General features: G+C 46.4%; 1 protein-coding gene and 1 long non-coding RNA gene across 2 annotated transcripts; one reads left to right on the top strand and one right to left on the bottom strand.

The window, feature by feature from the left end:
* Positions 1–1572: 1572 nt before the first annotated feature.
* LOC4341430 (uncharacterized) lies at positions 1573–8167 on the bottom strand. Its single transcript, XM_015785624.3, has 5 exons — positions 8000–8167; positions 5835–7888; positions 5522–5642; positions 2951–3010; positions 1573–2848 (listed from the first exon to the last, which is right to left on the bottom strand). Exons 2-5 carry the CDS (start codon positions 7853–7855, stop codon positions 1832–1834), a joined length of 3219 nt encoding a protein of 1072 aa, XP_015641110.1. The 5' UTR covers positions 7856–7888; positions 8000–8167; the 3' UTR covers positions 1573–1831.
* LOC112939378 (uncharacterized) lies at positions 2842–3286 on the top strand. Its single transcript, XR_003243033.2, has 2 exons — positions 2842–3097; positions 3185–3286. It is a non-coding gene; the product is annotated as an uncharacterized lncRNA (long non-coding RNA).
* Positions 8168–15487: the final 7320 nt, after the last annotated feature.

Here is a 15487-nt window from a genome sequence, read left to right on the forward strand (position 1 = left end):
TGCATCTGTTATTTGTCGCTGCATCCATATGCTAATGTGCTCATGTCAAGCTCAAGCGTCGTCTACCTGCCTAAGGGGCTAGGCGTCGCCATCTCGGTTTGTTGAGCTCCGGAATCGTGTGCGCTTCGCATAGATTGCGTTGCGGACAGGGTTTCTCGCTGCTGCTGCTTTCTCTTGGCATGTCGTGCACTGGGGTTTGCTTTACCGGGGAAGAGGGGTTACTGTACCCCAAACGAGGGTAACTCCGACTATTGTTATTTAAGAATGGACGCACATAAATCATATCAATATGGTACTACTTCATAGTATATAAATTGGTCTTATCTGTGGAAGTTTTAGCAAATGCAGCTTCTTAAGCTCCTCAAACAATTTAGATTTTTACTACTATCTTCGTCCTAATATACAGCAACATGTGAATCTGAAGATAATTATATTAAGATTCAGGGTCTGTTCACTTTGATGTCATTTTCAACCTTACCAAATTTTGGTAAAGTTGCTAAAAAGTGCATATATTTAGTTTGCTGCCAAATTTTGGTAACTATATAAGAAATCATGTGCCAAAATTTTGGTAATGCCAAAATTTGATAAGGTTGAAAATGTCATTAAAGTGAACATGCCCTCATAGTTATAGAATGATCTAATCTCATCTTAAGTTACTGTATTTTAAAATTGAGGAAGTATAATCTAGAAAATTAATTAGAAATGAGAAGTTAATAAACACTGGTCTGCTTCTCATAACGTCATGCTCTTCTAATACAAGACGTTTATCCATGGCTAAAGTTGCATTTGGAAACATGGCAGACATTTAAAATAGTAGTGTAATGCTTAGATCGAGTACGATGATCAATGGGCTTGTGTTCGTTGGATTGGTAATTTGGATGGTGGGCAGGTGGTTGAATAAACAAGTCGTTGTGTTCATGTTCTAGAAGCTTTAGCCTAGCCCCCTTGATCGGTGCGGTCCTGCAGAGTCTTGGAGCAGCAAACTCTTCCTCTTTCCGACTGTCGGTGCAGCTGAACTAGTTCCATGAACAATGACCTTGCAAGATCTGGACCATCCAATCAGGATCTAACGATGAACACCGGGCAATCAAAACTGTGGCACGCGTAAAGCAAGGATAGCACACGGCATGGGGGAGCAGCAGTCCGTTGCAAGTCACGTCACATCACGGTTACGCACCATCGTCTTGCGATTTTTTTTAATTTTTTTTGAACATTTTAATTTTTAATTTTAAAAATAAACCCGTCCAAAAACTTATTTTCAATATCTAACCTCTTTTGACATTGACGTGACAACAATATTGTCACGTGGCTCCCGCTAGGATGACAACGTGATTTGACCACGCCAGCCTCGCTAGCGTGATTTAACCACACCGCTCTCGCTGACAAGTGTCATGTCGTCCACTGCCCATAGCGTGCTAGTGTTGGTTTGCCACACAGGCGGGCTAGCGTGACCAAAAAAAAGTTCAGATTTTGGAAATTAGGTTTTGAAAAAGGTAAAAAAAAAAGTTTCAAGAAACAAAAATTTCTCGCTTGAACCTCAAAAAGTTTGGAGCGCACTATTGGGCAGCTGGATACGGCAGTGCCAAAAAACCAAAGTAGCAGCCTAGCAGGCATATGCTCATGGCATCAAGTTCTTGCTACTACATGTCTACTGCTACACCATTTGCATACAACCAGCAACTACCTAAGCGGCTAGTAGTAACACTTGTATTTTTATCTGGGTGGTGCAGTTCGCATGATATATAATTACATGAACTGCATGGTAGACACAAAGGGAGAATAGGGGGCCAAAAACATCGGATGCTTGCTGACTCGCACAAAGGTAACGTAGCTACTGTAGGTTCCAAGGCATGGAGCCTTGGTTCCCAGTAGCGTAGCCTTGGCCACTACCGTCAGGCGTCGCGGAAGTGCAGTACTGCTGCACGACGTTGTTCGCCGGCAAGCCGGAATGCGCGGCGCCGGCGGCCAGCCACTGGGCGGTGGTCTGCCAGCCAGGCTGCAAATGAGTCAGCTGCTGCACGGGCACGGAATGCTGCTGTGAGTGGGACTGGACGTAGTAAGCCTGGGACAAGGTGTTCTGCGATTCCTGTGTTGCGTGATACTGCTGAATGGATTGGTAATGCTGCTGCTGTTGCTGATGCTGCTGATGATACGCGTGCATTTGCTGATGAACAGGTCCGGGTGGAGGCAACGGTGGCTGTGGAATAGCATGCCGTGTTTGCTGGAGATTCAGATTGCTTTGGTTTGGATCCCATTCTGGTATGTCATCATCGTCATCATCCTCCCAGGGTTGGGCTGCGGCAGCGGATCTGCTACCATACTTGCGAACCATCTCCCTCACATGGTCTACCGGGCGGCGGGACGCGGCCTGAGAATGCTGCTGCTGGCTCCTGTGTGCTTGTCGTGATGGTACTACGTTGGCAGCTGCGTTTGGGACGGTAACAAAATCGTATTCAGGTAGGTCATCGTCTTCCCTAACAACACCAGGGCCAAAGCCCGGAGGAACATCATCAGTTACAACATCCTGACCGTGGTGCTGACGCTCATTGGTAGGCTTGGAAGACAAGGGCACTGCACTGGCAATCACGGCATGCTGCTTCCTCGAGATGGATTGGTTTCTGGAGCCATCGTTCCTGGCGGGTATCCTAGGTGAAACATGGGGCCTCCGCCACACGACGACTCCAATAGCTGATGTTCCTGTCACGGTTAAGCTGCTCGACTGCTCCTTGGGTAGGTGCTCTGCAAGTATCTGTGCTGCCTTCCCTTGAGAAGGGCAGAGGTAAAGCTCCACTCCATCTGCAGGCTTCACTAGTCCTACTCTCTCGTCTGCAATATATGAGTCAATGGTCTGCAGGAAAAATTAGAGGTGGTTAGCAGATCAGGAGTCCCACAATAGCATTACGCTGAGCCCGTGCAAAAGGTAACAGATGACAAGAATTAAGGGAGTAACCCGCAAGAGATGCTGGCGCCCACTCTCAAGAGAGCCCTCCTTCCAACGCAACTCAGTTACCTGTAAAACGAGTAACAGGTTCTTAATGAAATAACATATGTTTCAGGAGCAGAAATAATGGAAGATTACCCATCTGGATGGCACAAGGTAAATCATTTTCCATCAGATAGCATCTCTATATGCACAAATCAACATTTAATGCATGAACATAACCTATTTATTTGGGCTAATCAGGTATATGAAATACTTGGGGTGCAGTCAGGAACTTTAAGAACAAGACCTTGTATGTGCTAATTGCTAGGCTCTAAGCAAAAGAAAAGCAGGTTCAAATGAAAATTGTGGATTTCTCATAGCGTGGAATGTGGAACTACTTCCTCCGTTTCATATTATAAGACTTTCTAGCATTGCCCACATTCATATATATACTAATGAATCTAGAGTTCTAGACATATATATGTATTTAGATTCATTAACATCTATATGAATGTGGGCAATGCTAGAAAGTCTTATAATATGAAACGGAGGGAGTATATACTAAGCATAGTGAATAATCAAATTCAAGAGCACAAAAGTACATATGCAATTCCGAAGTACATAATATTTCTATCATTCATGAATCAGTGCGGGAACCATAGCACAATCCAACATTCAGGCTATAATACGGTCATAGTCTTCTTATTAGGGCATTCCCTTTTTTTCTTTCATTTATTTGTTTCTCCAACTAACACTTAAAGTGTAAAACATTGGCAAAGGTCCATGCCTCAACATAACATTAGTGCAACTATGCAACCCATTTCAAAAACATTAATACCTAGTGGCCTAGTGGACCAATACGAGTAATAAATTGCATAAAACTCCAGGTACAAATACAACCCTGTGTACCACAAAACCACGCGTTTTAAAAATATTTTCACATAACACACGTCAATTGAAGCTAGTAAATGAAACCCAGAGTTGTTGCAATCCAGACCGAAAAATTCATTGTGGTATGATGTTAGGTTTGCCAACAGGGCACAACATGTGTCCAGTGCAAGGTTGGGGCACCCGTTCCATGTATCCAGTGGCTTGGCCTTGTAGACCCTTTTTCTGGAATGTGGCCTTGTAGACCTTTTTTCTAGAACACTGGTCTAGTGTGGGCCTTTATGGAATTCTTAAGCCATATTTGAATGGCTCACGTATCAGGACAGAAGGTTGTGTTATGGCGGTTGCCTAACTGCGTAGCCCAACAGCTGTCCATCCTGACAGGCTGACATGCGAACGTGGTTCTAGATTTACACCAAGGACCCACACAAGATGGATGTAGTGCCACACTACAGCCGTGTTTAGTTTCCCCCCTATTCCCAACTTTCCATTACATCATATCACATCAAAAACTTTCCTACACACATAAACTTTCAACTTTTTTTCCAAACTCCCAACTTTCTTCAAACTTCCAACTTTTTCAGGAACATACCCTACAGCAAAAAGGCCACGGTTGGGCCGAATGTCCACATCACAATGCTATATTCGACTATGGGGTTTTCTGTAACTATCACCCATCTATCTGCGATTTTGTGTCAGAAGGGGCCACAAACATGAGGTTTTCTCAAATTCACTCGCATAATATCTAAAGCCTAATTGCATGTATAACAGTATAAGGTGTTTTACACTGTATTTGGAACCACAGTTTCAACATATTCCACATGAACTACCCAGTTCCTAACATAGTATTGAACCCTCTTTGAACAGAGCTTTTTTTTTAAGTGTATTCTGATTTTTTTCCCTTGATTTTGTGGTATTTTTTATGTGTTCGAAAAGAGTCAAACTGGGAGTGCAAAAAGGGTTAATACAGAAACACAGTGTCATTTTGGAGCACAAAGAAATAGAATGGAGGTTCGTTCAGTGGTAAAAAAAGAAATATCTCGTTAGCAGATGTATATTATGTATATTAACTTTTATTAAGCACTCAAAACAGGCCCTTTCTCAGGATACTAGTTATTTTCGTGGCTTTCTTCTGTTGATCTGCGAGGGCAATTTGCATAGGCAAATCCATGTGCGCAACTTGTTTTTGCTAGGTTTGTGTACCGAGTCCCATAAGGAATCAATTTGCTGTAAGGACAACAGAGGCGACAGTCCATTCCACTGAAGGTATAGCACTATATCTGCAGTGCACTTCAATGCAATGTGTAGAACTCAATTAAAACACAACCAGAAAACAGTGACATTGAATAACACTCTGCAAAAAAAAAAAAAGGAAAGGAATTGCCACAGCATGTCATGTTGACCCAGTATTTCTTTTAAGGGAATGGCTACCATCATTAGATTTATGGAATCCCCTGAACACGGAGTTCGGAATATTTATGCAAATGCCTAACGTTAACAACAAAGATTATCTTACAAAACAAAAATGTGTTTCCGTAGCATCTTACAATCAATCATTCAGAAGAAGCAGTAGATGCTACTGCTAGCAAGTCAATAGGTACAACTGTACAACATCGATGTATTTCACATTTCCATACTGTGGTAATTGCCAATTTTAATTAAAAAATATAGTCATCCAACTGAGAATAGCAAATGAGAAATAACTATTACCATTATAGCACGGCTCCTGGATTTAGGAAGTTGTTCAAGAAATTCTTGAAAAGCACTGAGCCTGACTCTTCCCTTGATATCAAGGAAATGGCGCCACTCGTTTGTGGATGTCTTTTCACCGCTACAGAACAGACAAAACAATAATCGACTGAGGATATATAACTGAAATATTAATTTGTCAAGTTGTGCACTGTTCTATAAAATGGTACCATGTATTGTGCTCAAGATATAGAAACTAGCAAGAGAAGTACTTTCAATAGTGAATTGTATATACAAGAGAGATAAGCAGTGCAGAACTGCGGATGAAACAAACCTTTTGAAGATCGCAACAACATTTGTGAGTGATGACAAGGAAAGTTGAATTGTTCCCTCCCATACACTGTCATGTGTCAGCAAAGCATCAGGAGCTGATTTACAATCCGTGATAGATTCAGGGATCGACTGACTGCCAGTATCAATGTTTTCAGCATTGGCCTTTTCAGGGGAGGATTTGACTAACAGATCTTCCTTTATTTGTTCAACTGGAAACAAAATTGAGCCTGCGTCTTTTTTGGGTGACTGTAACTTGGACTCAAACTTATCTTGAGGAGATAATGTTTGCGGATCAAGTTGAGAATCTGATGCAGAAGCACTATCCACATTTTTGGAAGAATCTTCCGATTTCAATGAAATGTCAGTTTTCTCAATAGAATTAGGATCATCTTTCACAGTTTGAGTGGAATCATCTTCGAAAGGTGGTTCAGAATCAAGGGTCTCCATGAATTCGTCCAGTGACATAATTGGTGGAAGATTCTCTGTATCTTTCAGGTCATCTACCATCAGTTCCTGCATCAGATCAGTTTTCTCATTTTCTGTATGTTCTAAATTGCTTGGCATGTTATTGCCGCCTGTCACGATAACTCCATCTTGCTCACTATTGTCTGATTCTTTTTCTTCCGTGTGTACACTTTTATCATCGGTTTTGGTTTGACCTTCAGTAGGTCTTGATGGAACATGCGAAAGCAAATCACCCCCAATTCCAACCTCCACAGAGATACCGTCAGTTTCTTCCACCTCAACTTGAAATTCTCCTTTGTGTGTTTTCCTCACCAAGCGTCTAACATCCACTTCTTTACTAGGAAGAACCACCATCTTTGCAAGCTCTTCAGCCTTAGCCAACCGCCAGTCTGAAAGTTCCTTTGAAGCGAGTTCTTCAGTAGTCATTGAACATAGGCGTTTGGGTGTTATATCTCCAGACAAGACACGTCCCCTCAGTACAGGATTACTTTTATCTTTTAAGTTGAACAGAAGTGATCGACCCTTCTCCTTGTATTTCTTGTTAACTCCTCCCAATAAAGTGAACAGCTCACCTTCAATTTCAAATGCTAAAATTTGGGCCTTTTGGGTTACACTCTTCTTTTCTTCTGCTGCCCCATCATCAGTCTTTATTCTTTTAGACTCATGCTCAATCAGAGATACATCAACACCTTCATCAATATCAGATTTTCTGACTCTGTCTGGATCGGATTGAGAAATAGTTTCAGAAGCTCCAACAACGTCAGAAGACCAGCAAAGTCCATGGCCTTGCAGAAGCTCATCTAAAGTGCAAGAATTGTTATCCAGTACTTTATTTTCCAAAGGAACATGTATTGATTGCTGCTGCATATCATCACTCACCTTGATCGACATGTTTGATGCCGAATTGCTACTTAACATGTTATGTTGCCCGCTTTTCAAAGCACTAGTCTCTGTGACAGAATCAATACCAGCACCATCGGCTTGCTTGTTCTCGCTAGCAGATCCAACATGTGACACGGTTTCAACGGATTGCGGGGCACACTGTTGGTCAGAATCCATATTCAGGGCAGCAGCCAGAGTCTCTCTGAACTTTGATCTCACGGACTCAAATAATTGCGGCTGTGCCTTGGGCAGCAGTTCCTGCGCAGGACGCTTGCTACCAGCAGACCGAAAGGGCACAGACTTCAGCATCTGAACCTTCGGCGACGCTGCCATCTTCTTACCTGCTATCATAGACGGCGATGGCATCATCGCGGCCATACCAGGCAAAGCTGTCTGGACACTCAGCACCTGTTGCGGCGGCCTAAGCGACACCCTACTCAACGGCCTGGCCCCGGACCCGGAGAGGCCCAGCGCGTTGGGCCTGGGCACACCAACCTGCGCCGGCGGCTCGCTCATGGGCACGATCAGGTAGCTGCTGGCCGGCACCTGCGCGCCCCAGTTGCCATTGTAGAACACGGCCGGGTACCCAACCTGCGTAGTGTGGGTAATCGCCCCAGGCAATGTCGGCGGCGTCCCCGCCACCCGCGGCGGCTGCCCCTGCTTGGGGATCTCCATCACGGCGCCCTGCCCGTTCCCGCACCACGCCACCTAGGGGGATCCAAAACTAGGGTTACATCAGCACACGTTCGCACGCAGATAAAACCCTACCTACTCGACGTCAAACCGCAATGCGGGTTCCCGGGGGGGAGGGGGGCTCACCTCCGGTGAGGTCGAGGACGGCGGGGGAGGAGCTAGGTCCGGCGGGAAGGCGGCGGCGGGCGGGAGGAACACGGCGGAGAGAGGCGCGGAGGTGGGGGAGTGGAGGGGAGAGAAGGGTAGGGTTTGTGGGGGATTTATTTCCGCTTTTGTTGCGGCTCGATGGACTGCGCGAGCGAGCGGCGCCGCGCGGGTTGGGAGGAGGGCGGCGGCGACTGCGAGTTGCGATGCGTCGTACTCGCACGCGTGGCGTGACCTGACCGACCAGGCGGCCAGATTTCAGAATTCAGAGATAAGGAAGAAAAGGAATAAGTTCACTTCAGGTCTCTCTCTAATTTTCATCCATTAATCACAAAATCGGGTACGACGGGTCCCTCAACTTACAAAACCATATAAAAGAGGTCCCTCGGCAGTATTATGCCCAGTTTTAGATCACGTGGCTCCCTTTGACTAGGACCTCATCCCACGTGGTATTGACGTGAAGTTTATGTGGCAATTGGATCTTGGGAAAATAATAAAAAACTATGGGACCCATGTGGTCCCACATGTCAGCCTCCCTCTTCTCTCTATCCCCCCTCTCTCTCCCCTACACGGCAAAGGAGAAGGACGAGCGGCGACGCAAAGGGGGTGACAGGCGGAGCGACGGCAGGCGGCGGGCGGTGGCAGCAGTGGCGCTGCGCGTTCATCATCGCCCGCGCCGGCGGCGAATCCCACGAGCTCCGCGTCAACATTGCTAACGCCTCCTCGGCATCCGTCCTCTCTCACGTCGTCCACCGCAGCGCCGCCCTCCCGACGCTGACACTGGAGGAGCAGTTCGTGACGCTGGCGCTGCCGCCGAAGCACCCGCCGTTCGTGGAGTCGGTGCGCGGTGCGGGGTGGACATGGACGACGTGCTCTGCGCGGTGTTCCCCATCGGGTGGTTCAGCGGCGAGCTTCTACGAGCGACCGCTGCAGGGCGTGACGCTGGTGGTGGACCTCAACAAGGAGGAAAGAAGCGAAGGGTCGGCGGGAGGAAGTGGAGGGCGCGCACTCACCGGCTGGCGAGGAAGGATGGTGGACGGGGAGGAGTCAGCGTTTAGGGAGGAGCGGCTGCCCAAGGTCAGGACGGGACCGAGAGCACGAAAGGAGGGGCGGCGGCGACGTGGTCCGAGATCTGCACCGAATCAGGAAGCTGCGGCGTTGTCATCGTCCTCACCTCCAAGATGTACGCACAGATCGAGACGACCCGACGGCAGCGCACGGTTGCAGCGGCGAGGGGAAGAGGAAGGGGCCGCTGCGGGCCTCTACCCGCCAACCTCCAAGAGCCCATCACCCGTCGCCATCGAGCCCCCACTCGCCGCGTGCCTCTCCTGCCGCCCGCCACCGTCGAGCCTCCACCCATCGCGCGCCTCTCCCACCGACCGCCACTAGCCTGTCCCGCTCGAACGGCCGCTCGTAGCCGGCCGCCTCTCCCGCTGGAACGGGTGCTCATCGTCGACGGGGAGAGGTGTGTTGCTGTTGGTGGTGTGTGCGGCGGTGGAGGCGGAGGCAGGCGCGGCGAGCGACGAGGAGAGGGACGGCCGGCCGCCGACGTTAGGACCATGGGGGCGGGAGTGGAGGAGGCTGCGCCTCTCCATGGTGTCCTTATCTTCGCCGGCGAGATGAGGAAGTAGAAGGGAGATGGGGAGAGCCGAGGAGAGGAGGAATAAGAGGATTGGATTTGATCATTTGAGAATGACATGTGGAGCCACCATATTTTTTTGGTGTAGCTGACATGTGGGCCCCACCATATTTTTTTGGTGTAGCTGACATGTGGGGCCACGCTTTTTATTATTTTTCCGAGATATAATTGCCACGTAAGCGCCACGTCAATGCCACGTGGAACGGAGACCTAGTCAAACAAATCACGTAGGCGCCACATCAGCCAAAATCGCTGAGGGACTACGTTTACCTGGTTTTCGTAAGTTGGGGGACGGATCATACCCAGTTTTGCGGTCGAGCGACGAAAATCGGACAGGGCGACAAATAGAGGGACCCATAGTGAACTTATTCCGGAAGAAAAGGGATATTCAGCGGTTGGGCGGTTGAGCCTAGAAGGCTAGAAGCCGAAGCAATATAGGCCTTCGTGGTGCTTGGAAAATTGATAATGGGCCTTCACTATGCCTAACGTTTGTGGGCCTCAATGTCCGGTGCATAAAATATAGGAATAAGTTCACTATCAGTCCCTCAAATATAGATCGGATCTGATTCGCATCTCTCAACCATAAAACTAGTTATAAATTACTCCTTCAACGGTTAAAACCGTCTAAAATCACTTTCAAGACATTATTGAAGGTGGTATCTGCTGACATGGCAGCCGACCACCACAGCCGCCTGTTGATCCGCTCCGGCATCGACCTGTCGACGCTAGCATGTCTGACAAGGTTCGTGCTCAAGCACGGGGTCACCGGAGACAACGCTGCCATCCTTTCCCTTCGTCTGCTCCATGTCCATCTGCAGATCAATCAACAACCCAAGTTAGCAAACAAGCGATCACCAGAACAGACAGTAAAATATTTCATCCGTATTTCAAATGTACGACGCCGTCGACTTTTCGACCATTCGTTTTATTTAAAATTTTTATGCAAATATTAAAATATTTATGTCATACTTAAAAAACATTTAATAACGAATCAAGTCATAATAAAATAAATAATAACTATATAATTTTTTTTAATAAGATAAATGGTCAAATATTGAAAAAAAGTTAACGGCGTCATACATTAAAATAAAATAAAATATGAATGTAGTAATGGTCAACTCACATCGGCTTGGCCCTTGACAACAAGTGCAACATGCCGGCGATGTGCGACCCTGGCAACGGGGAAGCCTACCGCGGCGTGGCCAGTGCCAACGACTAAACGACACGCCATGGCGCGCCGGCGGTGGCAGCGAAGGAGCTGCTCAAGTGCTCAGCGCCATGGTTGTGCCCGCCATTGCTAACTCACACCGCAGATGAAATCAACACAACCTAACTTAGCTAGATCACTCTACTGAAATCAACTCAAAGGCCCAGTGAGCATGCACACGGTCTCACTGCAGCCGCCGCTTCACCTAACTATATGGAGTAGAATATATGGGCTGAAATTCTATTTCAATCCTGGGCTAGACACTTGAGATATGTTTTTTTTTAAATGAATGTTAGATAAGCAATTTACACTTGGGATATGTTTTGAGCTCAACTATATTTGGTGGACAGAACGCATGTGCGATGTGCCGAAGAAAATGTCTACCAGAGGAATTTTTTTCATTTTTATTTTTTTAATATTTTCAGAAATATTATACCGGCGAAAATATTTACAAAAATAGACCTTACTGCCTAAGTGGAGGGTGGCAAGGTGACGTGGCACACGGCACCGTGTGTGCATTTTGCCCTGAGGTGGGGTGAAATGCAACTTTCGCCGCATGTAAAATTTGCATGCCCGCTCTATAAATATTTTCGTCGGCATAATATTTCTGTAAATATTAAAACAAAAATATTGAAACAGACAGGAGGAATTGCCTGCCAGCGCAAGGAACTGAGATTATTCTCCTAGTAGTACTGTACAAAATAAATCGTACTACTAGTATAGCACTATAGTAGCAAATAATCAGTAGTCGCGCACGTGTGTCATTTCGCCAGGCTGTGACGAGAGAGCATCTGTAGCCACTCGCCATCAACGTCCACAGTGGTCAACCCAGACGGCTGCCTCTAGTAGCCGAGTTTTAATCGCCAAAATGGAAACGAGGCGTGTGGAGAAAAGCCCAGTTTAGGTGAAAGGTTGGTTTGTTTGGTGGCCACATGTGGTAGCCTCCGCCTCCACAGGATCGCAATGCTCGGCGTCCACGCGCGCGCCGCGCGGACCGGAAATGTAATGCCCGAGAGCGCGACATGCAGGCAGGCAGGCAGCGCAGCTTAACTGGATTTGCGTGTGGATGGAGGATATGATATAGTATGTGTATTATTAGTGCAAAACGTGCGCGACGTTCTGGTTTGGAGGATTATTGCACGTACGTGTGTGTGATGCTATTGTTCAGGAAAACGGGCCGACAAAACAAGGGTCGTCACTCACTCAAAATCTCCAATAAAGAGGGAAAAACACGGGCCGGGTAATCGTGAGAAGTGTGTTTGCCGCAAGTTCCGCTCCTATCTCACAACCGATTGCCACGGTACACGGTTGCCATCCCATATTCAGCGCATGTTTAGCGTAGCTTTAGCTCAGCTTGTATCTTCATCCAAAATAAGAGAATTAAACGGGTTATGGAGCTCTCTTGAAATGAATAATCAAGGTGAAAGCTGGGTACAAACTACTTGTAATTTTACTTAAATCTAGAAGTTATATTAAAGGCCTACCAAACACGACCTCGTATTCCCTACTTCTCGCGATCGATCACGTACACGCTGCATGCACGTTCCATGCCCAGTATACGGTCGATCGCCCACTTGCTTTCCTCCCATCCCACCACACGCACGTCGCGCGGCCGGCACACGTACGTCTCTCCGTCTCTCAAACACGCCTACGTACACCGCCACAACCCGTGCGTGCGCACGCGCGTGGCATGCATGGGTCCCCGGCCAACTCCCGTCGCTCGACGCGGCCCGATCGAATCGAATCAAAACCCGCACGCACACGAATTCGCAAACGAAGCGCCTCGCATTGCGTACGTCACACACGGATATGGAATCATGAAAAGTCACTACTACAAACATGGTTTTTGCATACGGGCGAGAAGGGGGCGCAACCGCATGCACTAAATCGTCTGCGAAAATCACGATCTTTGTATGCGGCCGGCGCAACCGCATGCGAAAATCTGATTTTCGCATGTGGACGCTTAAGACGACCGCATGCAAAGAGAAAAAATCGCGAAAAAAAAATAAAATTCCAAAAATAAAAAAAAAAGAAAAAAGAAACCCTAGCACCGCTGCCCGAGCTCGCCGGCCGCCCCGGTTCCGCCGCCCGCCCGCGCGCGCTCCCGCTCCCGCCGCCGCCCGCCCTCGCTCCCGCTCCTGCCTCCGGATCCGGGCGGGATGAAGCCCGTCGCCGCCGGATCCGGGTGGGACGAGGCCCATCGCCGCCAGATCTGGCCCAGCTCCTCGTGGTCGCCGTTGGTGACGGTGAGGCGGCCGGGTTGCCGGCGGCGCCGCCGCCCGCGTCGCCACCCACTCGTCGTCGTCGTCGTGGCCGCCCACTCGTCGTCATCGTCGTCGTTGCCGCCCACTCGTCGTCGCCGTGGCCGCCCACTCGTCGTCGGTGTCGTCGTCGTCGGGGTCGGCGCCGCCGCCACCACCACCCCCGGGGAGGAGCGGCCGCACGTGGAGGGGAGTGTCGACGGTGGCGCCGAGACCGTGAGGGGAGAGAAGAGAGTGAGTGATGGAAAAGAGTGAGAGAGAGAGAGGAATAGGAGGAGAGATAGAAAATATCAAGGGGGAGAGAGAATAGGAGGAGAGATTGAAAAATTTTGAAGTGGTGAGGAGGGAAAATTTTCATTTGAAATTTCGGATAGATTTTTACGGCACTAAATCAACTCGTATGAAAAAGTTGTCAAAATCAAAGTTGTAGAACACATTGAGATCTACTATATTTCTTTTGGTCATTTCGCCATCCGAGTTTGATTGAACTATATAAAATTTGAATTTTAAAAAAAAGGAATTCAAATAATTTTTCGGGTAGTAAATGATTTGAAATTAAAAAAATTATCAAGAACAAAGTTGTAAAACGCATCGAGATCTACAACTTTTGTTTTGGTCATTTTTCTATATGACTTTGTTTCGACAGTTTGAATTTGAATTTCAAATTATGACAACTTCAAACAATATTTTCAAATACTAAATGATTTCAACTGAAAAAGTCATCAATAACAAAGTTGTATAACTTATGAAGATCTATAACTTCTATTTTGATCATTTCTTCATTCGACAAAGTGATTTGTAAGATTATTCACAAAATATACATATCTCTCATATAGTTTTATAAACTATCAGAAAGATATGTAAATTTTGAACAAATATTACCGTCACTTTGTCGGATGAAGAAATGATCAAAATAGAAGTTATAGATCTTCATAAGTTATACAACTTTGTTATTGATGACTTTTTCAGTTGAAATCATTTAGTATTTGAAAATATTGTTTGAAGTTTTGAAATTCAAATTTTTAATTGATAAAACAAATTCACAAGAAAAAATGGCCAAAATAATAGCAGTAAGAACATAAGAACATCATAGAGCATGATTTTAGAAATTTTTTGGAAAAATAATCGTCCAATTTGGAGTTCATATGAGTGAGATACACTAGTTTCAAAATTTTCAAAAGTTTCAAAATTATTTTTGCATACGGCTGCTTAAGATGTCCGTATGGAAAAATCGATTTTCCCATGCGGGCGCTTAAGTGAGCTGCATGCAAAAATGAGCTCATTTTTGCATGCGGCCCTCTTAAGAGGCCCGTATGGGAAAATCGATTTTTCCATACGGGCTACTTAAGCAGCCGTATGGGAAAATGGCCCTCGATTTTTGCAGACGCCACTAGTTACGGTCCGCATGGAAAAATGATGGGGCCTCGTACAGAAAAATCACTTTTGCAGTAGTGAGTGAAAACGGTCCGAAACAATCAGAAAGCAGCCTCAACCATTTCCATAACCATATTTTCTTGGAAACAAAATCGAAAACAGTAAAATCAGAAATGAAAATGATATCGGAAATATCGGAAAACCAAATACGGAATAATACGGATGAAAAGATATCGGTACGTATCAGAAACCAGTAACAAAATAAAAAACACTAAACTATAAAACATATATTTAACTTTGCATAAGTATGTAATACCTATAAATAAATTCAAGCTTAGACTATATAAATTATAAATTAACTCATTTTAGCCATGCACTCAAGTTAGAAATTTGATTAAAAAAGAGTCGATCAATCTTTAAACCGTGGTTCAAATAGAGAACACTATAAATATCGACATATTTAAAAGAAAAACATATGAATTATCCTCCTGAACTATCGTGGTCGACCGAATTACCCCATGAACCACAAAACCTAACATTTTACACCCTACACTATTTATACCGGACGAATAACCCCTTGTCACTGCTTTGAGAGGTTTTGATCAAAAGCTTACACACGTGATGTCAACGTGGCAATCCAGCCAGCAAAAACAACAATAATGAATTTGTAGGGCCCACTTGTCATATCTTTTCTCCACTCTCTCTCTCTCCCTCTTCCCTCTCTCTCCCTCTCTCTTCAACGGTTGGATGGAGGCAACGACAACGACGACTGGCTGGAGGAGGCGGGGTTCAAGATGAGGGCGGTGGCTGGCCGGGGACAAGGCTGGGAATGGAGAAGGTGGCCGGTGGTAGAGACGTTCTGGGTGGTGGCGGAGGATTTCCGGAGTGGTAGCTCGTTCGGTGTTCTGCAGCAGGACCACGAGCGACAGTGTGGGTGCCTGGCGGCGGCAGGACCCTGGGGCGGTGGTGGTGGGACAGTGGGGCGACGA

This window comes from Oryza sativa, chromosome 6 (genome assembly GCF_034140825.1).
Source record: "Oryza sativa Japonica Group chromosome 6, ASM3414082v1".
NCBI lineage: Eukaryota > Viridiplantae > Streptophyta > Magnoliopsida > Poales > Poaceae > Oryza > Oryza sativa.